We start from the raw sequence: 12,580 nt of genomic DNA, 5'->3' as shown, positions 1-12,580 counted from the left end.
AAACTTGACTGACCAGTCATGCTTATGTCATTTCTGTCGTTCCTTTGGTGGAACAGACATTTAATTACAGACTAGGGAGTTTCCTGATGTTAATTCTGTTTCTCTTTCTGTTCCATCCGGTTCCTACTGCCAATACCAACAGAGTCACTGAGTGAACCCGGCCATAGTAGCGAAAGCAGAAAGGTTAAATGTGCAACCACAGGAAAGATTCTTACTTTCAGCATGAATTTAAACAATATTCAACGGAGCGGCACACATAGAAGGACAACAATGGGTTTTGGGTTTTGATTCATTTAATCCACGTCGGCGTGACAGTTCAAATAACACAGTATTTCATTGGTACGGTGAATTCAACGGCTACTTTCTGAGGGGATTCCTGAACTATGAGTGGTCGATGTGTTGGGTTTAGGTGTCTCCATGATTCTAGGATTTTGTAAATATAAAAATAAAATGAACCCATATCAAAATAAGAGTGATGCTCAACGATGTTGAGCGATGTCATTGCAGGAGACTGGTCTAAGGCCAGGCGGGGGGCGGGGTACGGCAGGTCACTTGGTTTGGCAGAGGAGCAGCAGTTTGTGGATACTATCTATAATATATCCGAAATTGGTGCAAAAACAACGCGTGTTTTTGTAAATTATGTGTGTTTTGTCATGCATGTCATTGCTGCTGCCACACTGGAATTTCCCTTTGGGGATAAATACAGTATCTTTATCTTATCTCTAACTCATAACAGATATTATCGATGAGCATCAAGGCTTAGTTCCACGGACGCAGGAAAGGTCCAATCATGTTCCCTGGATCCTTCAGGGTTTTTCAGTTCTCCGCCCATTCAGTCTTCTCCTCCGCAGAGCAGCAGCAGCGTTTTGCGGTAGTCTCCGGAGGTGTCGCCCTGAGAGGAGGAAAAGAAACAACGGCCACAGCTTTAAGGGAAAGTTTTAGGCTTTTTTGATCGTCCAAGAAAAGTGCTGACATGTGTCAGTTCTGTGACAACTGGCTCATCAAAGCCAAATTGTTGTAACCACACCTTTGTTTAGAATGGACTGTGATCAGATCAGAGATTAAGTTAATTTAAGACACACTATTTTGAAGAAATGACTTAATGTATATTAAACAAATAAATAAATAGATAAATTAATAAATAGACAGACAAATAAACCAATAAACATATAAATATATAAACAGATAAATAGATACATAAATAAATAAAATGTTTAAAATTAAGTTTTATAAATATATGAAAATAATTATAAAGAAATATACAACAATAAATATATTTGTCTATATGAATATAATAAAATTTTATTTATTCAAGCTATTATTGTGAAAATTTATGAGAACATTTTTGAGAGGTTACAATATTCACTTCAGAAGTTAAGCATAAGGATACCATCTTCAATAAAAATCTTGAATGTACAAAAAGGCAAATTTCAGCATTCAAGCCATTGCGACCACATACAAATAAAGGTAACACACAAGGTTAGTTACACACATTTCGGCTGAAGAGGTTGAGGCTGTCTTGTTGGATCAAAGGTTCTCTCTTTAAATTTAAATCAAATTGTTTAAATTGACAATGAACAATGATAGTATTTAAGAAAAACCTTGCTTTTGTTGTTGGAAAAATTTATGTGATTAAAATAGTAAAAAAAATATATATGCGGTATAACACATTTATTAGATCATTCTTCATTATTCACTATCACTACGATATCTCAGCTCTCAAACAGCACCGGTCTGGGGGCACACTGAGGTTTTTTCAGGGCAATTTGATCTGTATGTTAATATAGTTCTGCACTTCCTGTCTATATGGCTGTTACCAATCACACAGCGGATAGAGGAAGTTAAGCATGCAAGGGAAATTCCTAAACAGCCGTGCTGTAGATGATTTCTTATGGCACAAACACCGTTAAAAAACCATCAACCAACCCAAGAAAACCAAGAAATCAGAACAGCACAGGTACAGTACCCGGTGGAAAGTAAAATAAAATAAACCGGAAATAAAGTCAAGAGGTTCCAAGCTGCAAGCACCTCTCTATAGAGACAGGTTGAAAAAGAGACACAGCAAAACCAAACCAAGAGTGTTAGTAGGCAAGAAAATGTTTTCACTTACAACCATGGTTTCTACCTGGATGAATTCATGGAGGGAGGTGTCCTGCGTCTCCTTGAACTCTTTGCGAATATTGAAAAGGTCGACCTCGCTACGGGAGACCATGATGCGGATCAGGGCCCTGTCGTCCGTGCCCAGGCCCTAGAAGGAGGAATTTAGTTTCGACGTGGTCACTGTGAGACGCCGGCTCAGAAATAAAGCCCAGAGTTAATATTTCGACTATAATTTACCAACAAATAAAATGCATTAAACGATCCTTTTCAGTCTTAAATGGCCGTCGGCGGTGGGTTATTCGGGCTGACGCTCTATTCTATTTACCTTCATGGCTTTGTACAGGCGGTCAGCGAAGTACGAGGGCTGGTTCTTCACACTGCGAACTGCCGCGTGACGAGACGGACGGGAAAATATCAAAAAAGTGTTTGTCAGCACCACAGATAAAACTTTACATTTATTTTTGGAGGATAATATCACGAGTAAAAGGCGAGATCAATCGTTACCTATCGCATAAAACGCATTTTTCACATCGCCCGACATTTCCTTCTTGATTATCTGCTCGATGTCCTTATTGGTGTATCGGACAAACTCCTGGAAAACTATAAATAGTATAAGTTAGTGTAAGTGGATTTTGAGCGTCCATGCGCCGCACAGTTGATCCCTCCCCGCGGACCCTTACCCCTCCTGAGGTGGGGAAAGCTCCTAGTGCACAGGATGCTCATGAACTTCACCTCCATGTCGTCGGACTCGGCGTTGCACACCTCTGCCAGTTCCTGTCGGGTTTGTCAAATTCACAGGTTTTTTTTCACGCCCGGCAAAACAATGACAGGAAACGGTGACAGCGACACATTTGGGAGTGAGTCACATTTCTCAAGTCACCTGAGCGTCCGAGTCCGCCCTCTCCACGTCGGCCGGGCCTTCCTCCCTCGCGCCCTGGATAAATGAAAAAACATGTATGTAATGGAAGTGAACGTAGCGTATCGCATACTATATAACTGAGAACTTGTCATATAATAATGTCAGATCATATAATAATGTTGCCCACTTGGCCTTCATTGCAGCCTGACCGGCCTGGAAACGCCGTCTGTGAGTGTTTCTCCAGGTTTCTTCCATTTTTTTTTTTTTACACCCCTAATGGATTTTGTCGGTAGTTTGTCCTCGATTTCAATGTGAAATGTGAAGCCCTTTGTACTGTTCTGGGATTGAGGGCTAAAGAAATAAATTTGACTTGACTCGACTACGTCCATTTGGCAATAACCCGCGATAGCGGCCGAGGGGGAAGATCACAGATCGTGAGATGAGAGATGCTGTGAGATCGTTACTTTGCTGATCCCCCGTGAGGGAAATTCAGCAGAACTTATCTCTCCCGAAGTTCCGCCGTAGTACACACTGCGTTATCGAGAAGACCTCTCTACCTGCACCAGGGAGACGAGGATCCGACAGAACATCCCCGAGGTGTCCGACTCAATGTCTCCCTCCAAACTCTTCTTGTAGCCTGGAAAAAAAGCACACGGCGCCGCGTGAGGATCTGAGGCGCTCGCGGGAGAGGCGTTGGACCCGGATCGCGCCCTGCGGCTGCGGCGTCCGCCCCATGCCGCACACCCCGCTCACCCTGCTGATAGGCGGCGTTCATGGCGTGGATTTCCTCGTTGCTCCTGGTGACCAAGATCTCGATCAGCGCGTGCTCGTCGGTTCCGGCGCCCTGTCGAACGGGAGCGGGTTCAAAGGGGGAGGGACGGGCATCGGTCGGAGAGCAGTTTTGCATTTAAGCAATTAGGAGTCTAAACTCAAGGAAATCAATGTCTCATTTGAACATGTCGTACTTCCCCACAATGAGGCAATTCGTAGAATACTTGATTATCGTACTTGGTTATTTTTTATTTTTGTTCAAAATTTTTGAAAGTAAACGATCAGATCAGAAACAAGACCGCTTGAAGACAAAAGTAAGCGTCTCCTTTCTCGAGGCCTCTGGGATTCCATGTAGGGTTATAAAACCACCTCGCGCAACGCTGACATTGTTCCCAGAAACCCCGGCTCTGGCCAAATCCAGACCCGGCATCCATCTGCCAACGCAGCAGTGACTCAGTGGGAGGGGAACTTTTTCCCACGGCCCGCTTATGCAGCGCAGAGTCTCAGATCCGGGTCGAGACTCGGGGCAATTCTCCCCGTACCTCGATGGCTTTCCTCATCATTTTGGCGTCGAACTCGGCCGGGGTCAGCATGAGTCCTATGACGACCCTCTCCAAGTTCTTTGACAGCTCCGACTTCAGGTCTTTCATCAGATCCTGCCGAGACGGATCCGCGAGCGGAGAAATCGAATTGTGAGAATTTTGGCTGCAGGAAACACGCAAATAGGGTGGGTGTAAAATTCCCATTTCCTCTCTCTCACCCTTCCCAAGAGGGATTTGAAGGTCTGTCGGATTTCTTGTCTTTGGGCGTTGCTTCTCTTGGCAACGATGTCGATGATGGCGTCTTCGTCCGTCCCTGCGGTCATTGCAAGAATAACAGCAAATAAAACAACTCCCGTTATCCCATTATCCATTCGCTATGACGTGCTATACTGTAAAATGTCTTACCGAACCCTTTCATCGCCTTCCTCAGAGCTTGCGCATCTGCAGACGGATCAAACCCTCCCGCGGGGCGCACGGTCGGCCTTGGCTAGAGCAGCGAGACGACAGAACAGAGAGCTCAATCAAAGTCCTAATTCTGGAGCCGCACCTCGCGCGGAGCCGCAAAGCAAAGGCAAAATTTCCAAAAAACCTTTGTATTCCTAGAAAATGAATACGCCGGTCGGAAACTTGGATAACATGCAAAGGTCTGCACAACATGCACGACGGTAGCAGATAGGAAAGATTTATTCTCATGTTGTTCCGCGACAGCAAAAAGAAATCCCCCAGCACTCCATTCAATTGGGAAAGCGTTCTCCGTCGGGGGTTAAAGGCCGAGGACACAACAGGACGAGGGCGGGCGACGTGAAAGAAACAACTTTACTTGATGACCAGGCGGTGAGAAAGCGCCTTGTCGTCCAAAATCGCTGAGGTCCGTGCAGGATTTGTCGACCCCTCCCTGGGCCCCGTTTGGGGCGATGCCTTGTTACGAGGAAATAGCCGCGCTTGAGTGCACCCATTCAGAAGACGGACGGCGTTCAGACACCGTCGCCGGTTAGACAAAGCCTCTTACTGTGCGTGCGTAGCGGTGTTATCTGTGCGTATTTGGGGCAGTGCGAGGCAGACTTGCAGGAAGAGCGAAATCGGCAATTAAGACAACATTTGCCAAGCCGAGCATGCGAGGCCACATCGACGCTGGAGAGGGGGAAACGGGGGGGGCCAACCTGGATTTTAGTCATAGCGCTTATTTCCCACATCTTGTAGGCTATCTGAGCGGCCTCGGGGAAGAATTCTCCAGCGAGGCTGCAATGACCAATGTGACAGCAGACGTCCAGTCAACCTTCTGTCATGTCCTATTCTGGCGTCTCGTTATTGAGATTGTTGATCCTGTGAGGGTTTTCTTCCACCGTCTATTTCTATGTTATTTATATACTTATGTCTGTGTTTCAAGAGCTGTATTAATGACAACAAAATGGAATGGTTTCAAGAGTGCCGTAAATGGGCCGAGAATTTAGACGTAAGTGGCGCTCTATCGGCACCGTGTGGCTGCTGCAGCACATTGCAGGCACTCACTCGTCATCTCCGCCGCACAGGTGGAGCAGGGTCCTCTTGTAGTCCCCCGATGTGTCGTCCTGATGGGTTGAGAAGGCGCAGAAAACTTTGGACAACACTCTCACCCGGCGAGATGGTGGCGAAATCGAAAAATCAGTTGTTCTTTTGCCAACCTTAATCATGTTGTAGAGCGATTTCTCGTACTGGAGGCGGAAACACTCTCGGATGTCCAGTATGTCGATTTCAGAGCGGCAGATCAAGATCCTGATCAGGGTGTTGTCCGCCGTACCCAGACCCTGGAAATAAAAGGGCGACCGTGAGTGTATTTAAACATCCTAACCGCGGCATGTTCTCCAATCCAACAAACCGTCCTTACAAATCACAGCGCCGCGACCCTTATTTACCTTCATGGACTTGTAGAGGCGCTTGGCGAAGAACATGGGAACGCTCCTGATGCACTGGACTGCGGGAAAGACCAGGAGCGAGAGGCGGCCGGGGGTTAATAACCCGCTAAACTGGTTTACCCTGATCGCTAATGATTACTTAAGACCACGGTTTGACCTCTCACCGACGGCCAGCATGAGCCGCTCAAAGTCTCCGGACAGCTCGCTCTTGATGCTGTCCTCGATGGACTTCTCCGCGATCTTCTCATAGGCGTCGAAAACTGCGGAGGAAAAGTCAGGCACGGGCGTTTTTTAACCTCTGCGGCGCGTGAGGCGCAGATACTTTCTCGTCGCATTGAGGTTCAATTAGTACCATCCCAGTTACATATTTTGACCGTACGACAGATATTTGGCTCCTTTTAAAGGCCCGTGGGGATCTCGAGGTTCCCTGGCATTCGTCCGGATGCCACAATCCGGTGCTAACGACCACCGTGAGGTCCACTCACCCATTTGGAGGTGGGTGACACTGCGGTTTCCCAGGATCATGATGAATTTGGCCTCGTCCGTCCCCCACTGCTCCTCCCCAGCATCAAACAGGTCCTGGACAGAGGTCGAGGCAGAGACGGTTTCCCGGTCACGCGCCAGGAATTTTAATGAAAAGGCTTCATGCAAACAATCGTCCCAAGCCTTAAATTGGGGGGGGGGGGGGGGGTTCTTGCAATTTTGAAGATCGATTTTGAAAAGCTTTGATGGACGGGGACGCTCTGATGAAAGGAGGCTTGGACGCGTGGACCCTTGGCCGCCGATGCCAAAGTCGGCAACGCCGAGTCTACGTCTCGCTGAGAGATGGCGATGTTGAAAGTCTCACCTGCGCGTCCTGCTCCACCAGGTTGGAGTCCACCACTCCCGACCCGTCCCTGGTGCCCTGGAACCGCAAGCACACAGTCACCACAACAACAACAACAACAACAACAACAACAACAACGGGCGTCTCCGAAAAGGTAAAAGCCGAGCGGCGGGGCGGTCTTGGGCGCACGCCCGCACGAGGGGAATGAGGCTGTTTTTTTTCGCGCACTGACCTGCAGCAAAACCACCAACATCTTCTTAAAGTGTCCCGAGGTGTCGGCCACCACGTCCTCCTCCATGTCCGAGCCGTACGCTGCACACAAGCACGCAGCGTCGTTTGCATCTCGGTTACGGAGCTCTGCCCCGCGAGGGTTGAATTTTTTTTTTTTTTAAAGCAGTAGAAATAGAAAAAACGCAGTGACCGCCAAACGAATACCGGTCTGAGGTCAAATCAAATTGCATCGGTTCGAGGCGCAAACACAGCCCCGCGCTGTTCAGGCCGATTTTGTTGATTGTGGTTGAACAAACAGACAGCACTTGTGTCTTGCAAACCGGAGGGGGTGACAACACGCAGACAAACCATTTCCGTCAGAGACAAACTCCCATTTGAATCGGTACCGAGTTCATGAAGTGGAAAGGAGATCTCTCACCATCCTGGTAAGCCGCCACCATATCGCGTATCTGCCTGTTGTTCCTGGACGCCAGGACTTCGATCAGGCATCTCTCGTTGGTTCCGGCGCCCTATGAACACGGCACACCGCCGAATATGAATACAAACCGTCCGCCGCCTTTGACAGGGAAGCCCCCGCGAGGAGAGGTTTGCACGTACTTTGAGGGCGTCATGGACTTCTTTGGCGTCGTGGTGAGGCGGGGTCCTCATCAGACTGACGATCAGACGCTCGAACTTGCCGGTCAGCTCGTACTTCAGGTCGTCGATCAGGTCCTGGGGGGGTGGAACGTCACGGTTGGAGGTGGAAACGGGGCCTCGACGGCAGTTCTACTCCCGGATTAAAGGCGTTGAATCTGTGAACTCGTTTACCTTTCCGTAGCCGGACTTGTACGCGTCGATGATCTCCTGCCTCTGCGCGTTGCTCCTGGAGGTGATCAGATCCAGGATCGTCTCTTTGTCGCTGCCTAAAGGACACGGTGCCGTTATTGCTGACCTTTTAACACGTTTGGGGTCGGGTCTTTTTGAGGAATCTCTGTCGCGATGATGTTGTTTAAATGTTTTTTACAGACAAGGCGCCAGGACGACATTAAAACCAGCTGAAGAAAGGAAAGCGAAAGATCGGGGCACTCACCCATGCCCTTCATGGCATTGTAAAGGGTTTCCGCATCGGCGCTGGGATTGCAGTCGGGAGCGTTGGTTATCGTACCTCGGAACCCCTGCAAGATCAAAACATAGATGTGTGTTTTCAAGGAACGGGTAAAACTATTATAACTGCATTGGGGAATGAGAAGTACTCGATATCATTTGGGTTGATTCCAATTTCTGTATTTCTTTCCACCATAGCCATCAGTGGATGGACAGCCTGCACCTCACCCTCACCCACCATCGACTGTGACGGAGGGATAATGAATGAAAACGTGAAGATTAATGCAGCTTTTTGAGAAAATCACCTGTCGCTCCCTGATGCTGTGTCGTACTATTGTATACTGTACTGTATATCTCCATACTCACTTTATTCACATGCACTTTACTGCACATATCTGTATTTACAAATAGCCTATCCTATATACATAACTCCATTCCCTTCTATTTTGTACCCTCACTCTGTATTATCTTTTTGAGTCTTATTTTATTATTATTTTATTTTATTTTATTTATATTATTCTATTCATTAACTGCCTTACGTTTTAGGAATAAGTTAGTTTCAGTTAGTTGCTAGATAAGAAATTAGGTAAGCTATTATGTTTAGTTTAGTAACTATTGTGCATAATCTCCGGGTGCGTTGTAAAGACATTTCACTGCATATATGTACGGAAGGATGTATACGTATGTGACAAATAAACCTCTTGAACCTTGAATCTCTTGTTCATTACATTAAACCCACACGTTCGAGCTGCCTGGAGACACTACTTGTGTGCTCTTTTGAAGAACACAACTACCACAGTGAGACTGACTCCTTCCAAGCTGTGGAAAGTTTAACAGCAGCACATGAAAAGAAAAGCAGAGTAAAATGAGCTATCGTGGAAAAATTCTGTCACCCGCCCCCCTACACACAAGAATTCCTGTTCCTCCCCCAACAACCTATTGGAACATTTCTAGGGGAACGCACTGAATTTGGAGGCAAGGCTCGAGGTACTCTGCAGTAAGAAAAGGTTCTCGGGTCGCATGAGAGGCCATGAGGGCAGCGTCTATTCGGCCACTCACACCTGTCTCACTACTGGCTGACCGTCAGAAATGTGCTCACTCCCCAGTGTGTGTGTGTGTGTGTGTGTGTGTGTGTGTGTGTGTGTGTGTGTGTGTGTGTGTGTGTGTGTGTGTGTGTGTGTGTGTGTGTGTGCGCGCGTTTTTGTCAAAGCGGCAGGGGTGGGCGGGTCTGGTTGAGCTCCGGGGAGTCGGGTAACACAAAGACCCCTGCTTCTCTTGGACTCACATGATCTGCCGCCGTGCACACAGAGTCCCGGAGGAGATTTAAGAGCCGGTGCCGTTCCTACGCCGCGAAGCAGGGGCCGCCTGTTAAAGAGAACCGGATCTGCCGCCCAAAGAGCTGTGTGCTGCAGTGGGGCGGCCGGCCAAAGTGTCCTCTCTCTATTCTGTGGGCCACGAGACCTCCCCCCGCCCGCTTTAGAACCACCACAGTAACATCACTCCTCACGACAGCTGGGAGGCTTTTCCCCCATGGCAACACAAGCGCCAAATACAGACGCCTGGCAACAGCATTTCCCTGCGTATGTTTAACACAAGGCATATACGGTGTATATGCAAGTCCGAGGTGTAAACAGCATTTGATTCAAGACTCAAGGGGATGGTAGCTCAGGCGGTAGGGCTGGTGGTCTAGTGATCTAAAGGTTGCTGGTTCGATCCCAGGCTCCTCCTGCTAGCATGCTGTAGTGTCCTTGAGCAAGACACTTAACCCCTAATTGCTCCTGATGGCTGCGTCTGTCGGTGTTTGAACAATTGTAAGTCGCTTTGGATAAAAGCGTCTGCTAAATGTAAATGTAAATGTAACTCAAGAGTCAAGAGGTTATTTGTCACATACGTATACAGGCTCGCGCAGGCGGCCCCGTGCAGTCCTAATCTCGAGATAATTCTGTGGACTGGTTCAACCGCAGCCTGGTACAGTTGCCTTGTCCAAGAGGCAAAGCCCCCCAAAAATCACAAGGATAAATAAATACAAAGCGTATATTTTTTCTCAAGGACTAGTCCAGAACGGCAGGATAATGGGCTCGAGCTCCGGTGGAGAGTTGTATCTGCGCCATTAGTCATCAGTAGCTGCTCGATAAAGCCATTGTTTGCAGACAGGCCGTGCCATGTGTGTCCATCAGCTGCCGGTAATGATGACACCCTACCCTCCCTTCTCAGTGTGGCTGGGGAAGCACATGGCCACAGGTTCGGGAAACAAACAATGAATGAATGAACAAATGAATGACTGGCGTACGTGTGGCGTCCACCGCCTCTCCCGCGTTGGAAAAATGCAAAAATGCAAAAAAAAACAAAAAAAACAAGACTGCATGCTTCGGAAAGACAATAATGCAGATGATTCGATGATAGGGTTAGGGTTTCCCACTTACCATGACTACTTTCGGCATTCTTTGCACACGGCGGAGAAGTGATCCACGGTCAGACACCCTAAAGGGATGTCAGACAGGGCAGGATTAAGACACAATCGATGTCCTCGAAAGGTGTCAGGGTTGCATCTCTCGCTCGGAGGCAACGTCACGCAGCGTACGCAGTACGTGACCACGTGAACGTACAAAAACCATCATCGTCATCATCATCATCATCATGAGGCCTAGTACAGTAATATACAACTCAATCCTGAATGCCACAGCAGATCTGTAGCTGTGTGATATTATATGGAAAATAACGGGGTAAAGGAAACACTTGACCTCACATTCACCCACTGATGACACGTAGGCAAATGGTTTTGGCTCCAGGTTTAATTTACTCCCTCTTTTCTACAATAGGGCCTTTATGCAGGCTCCATACAGTAGGCGCTGATGAGTGGTCGCTATTTCTTACTGAATAACTGTACCACCGCGATTCTTCTAACGGGGATTTTTCTCTTTTCAATCCAATGAATTCACATTTGTCCAGCGTGCTTTACGAGGAAATTAAGAACGAGGAGAGAGTTGAGCGCAGAGCAGTGTACAGTAGCCTATAGTGTGAGACATAGGAAAGACGCTCCAGAAATAGAGAGGGGCTGTTTTGCGTTACTGACGCTCTCTCACGGTCCGGACCGCACCCATACAGTATACAGCGTATATGCACCCCATAATCGCTGCGGTGCTGCAAACTTTATCCGATCGTTCCGTTGGATCGTGCGTTACCTTCTCTTTTTGTGTGTGCGTGTGTGTGTGTGTGTGTGTGTGTGTGTGTTTACTGTCTTATATACGTGTCTGCCGCCGATGGCGAGTCGCGAAAGAACACTCAAATCCAACACTTCTCAAAATCGAATATTTGTATGTTAAAGGTGAAAGCCGGGGCGTCTTACCTTCGTGCAGCTACAGAACGTGAGGGTCTGCAGTAGCGGTCCCGCTGACTGTCCTGCGTCCCACCCACTGTGCGCCGCTAGTGCGCTGCCGTGACGCGCTCACTGCGGCCGGCATGTGGTCATAAATAACAAAAGGTTGAATATTTTTTCCGCTGTTGAAAAGCCGAATAAACAAAACCAGACAAAAAAAAAACAACAAAAAAAAAACCAGTGTCAGTCTGTCGGACCCCGAATCCAATTCCTTTTCCAATTCCGGCGACGGATCGTCTTCCCCTGGCGGGGTCCCAAACCGGGGTCCGCGGCCCCCCTAGGAGACACGTGAAGGAATCGCAGGGGGTCCGCAGCAAAATGATTTATTTAATAAGTACAGCTTTTTTCATAGAGCACTTTTTTCCCCCCCCTCAACCAAACTGTTACAAAGGGCCTCACGAACAGAAGTGTATGGCATAAAAATAAACATGGTGGAATAGAAATCGAATCAAACAGAATGGCAATAAAAGTCTATAATAAAAACTTGTAAAATGCAGAGAAAAAATAAAAACAAATAAAACAATAAAATAAACGCCGGAGAGAAACAAATCCATTTAAAGGAAGTGGACATAAAACAGAGTTTTGAGGCGCTGCTTCAAACAGTGAACAGATGCGGGGGATCTCTCCCCTCAGCTTGAAACGATTTATTTACTCATGCACCGATATTACTTTTGCTTGATTTGTTTCCATTAAAAGAGAAGGCGTTTGGGAACCCCGGATCTGCTTTTCTTTGCGCTCGGCCGCTCCCGCAGCAAACGGGAGCATCGACCTCGATGTCAGTTTACACACAGGCCTGTGAGCAAGTTTCACTGTTCATGCCCAAAAAACAGGGTGCACAACATCTGACCGCACAGGAGGGATAAAACAGAGGCACACGCCGTTGTGTGTTTAAAAAAAAAA

General features: G+C 47.6%; 1 protein-coding gene across 2 annotated transcripts; it reads right to left on the bottom strand.

Annotated features, from left to right (window-relative positions):
* Window positions 1–275: 275 nt before the first annotated feature.
* On the bottom strand, window positions 276–11,901 carry anxa6 (annexin A6). Of its 2 annotated transcripts, none has more exons than XM_080008525.1 (25): window positions 11,651–11,901; window positions 10,728–10,785; window positions 8,291–8,375; window positions 8,029–8,123; window positions 7,819–7,932; window positions 7,640–7,730; window positions 7,223–7,302; window positions 7,012–7,068; window positions 6,650–6,743; window positions 6,329–6,424; window positions 6,165–6,223; window positions 5,934–6,056; window positions 5,782–5,840; window positions 5,433–5,511; window positions 4,678–4,759; window positions 4,491–4,585; window positions 4,273–4,386; window positions 3,713–3,803; window positions 3,517–3,596; window positions 2,981–3,034; window positions 2,781–2,874; window positions 2,605–2,700; window positions 2,426–2,484; window positions 2,126–2,248; window positions 276–892 (listed from the first exon to the last, which is right to left on the bottom strand). In XM_080008525.1, exons 2-25 carry the CDS (start codon window positions 10,743–10,745, stop codon window positions 833–835), a joined length of 1,998 nt encoding a protein of 665 aa, XP_079864651.1. In that variant the 5' UTR covers window positions 10,746–10,785; window positions 11,651–11,901; the 3' UTR covers window positions 276–832. The 2 variants fall into 2 exon arrangements, with proteins under 2 accessions (XP_079864651.1, XP_079864650.1); XM_080008524.1 differs by having other exon boundaries at window positions 2,111–2,248; window positions 11,651–11,900.
* Window positions 11,902–12,580: the final 679 nt, after the last annotated feature.

Source organism: Zeus faber, assembly GCF_960531495.2.
Source record: "Zeus faber genome assembly, chromosome: 10".
In the NCBI taxonomy this organism is placed as follows: Eukaryota; Metazoa; Chordata; class Actinopteri; order Zeiformes; family Zeidae; genus Zeus; species Zeus faber.
This window is presented reverse-complemented; position numbering and strand designations above follow the sequence as displayed.

Excerpts from the sequence above, each read along its gene's own strand:
- anxa6 (XM_080008524.1), bottom strand. Across the intron at positions 7,731-7,818 it reads AAGTCCATGACGCCCTCAAA|GGCGCCGGAACCAACGAGAG; the intron begins GTACGTGCAAAC and ends CCGTGTTCATAG. Across the intron at positions 5,841-5,933 it reads CGCTCTACAACATGATTAAG|GACGACACATCGGGGGACTA; the intron begins GTTGGCAAAAGA and ends TCAACCCATCAG.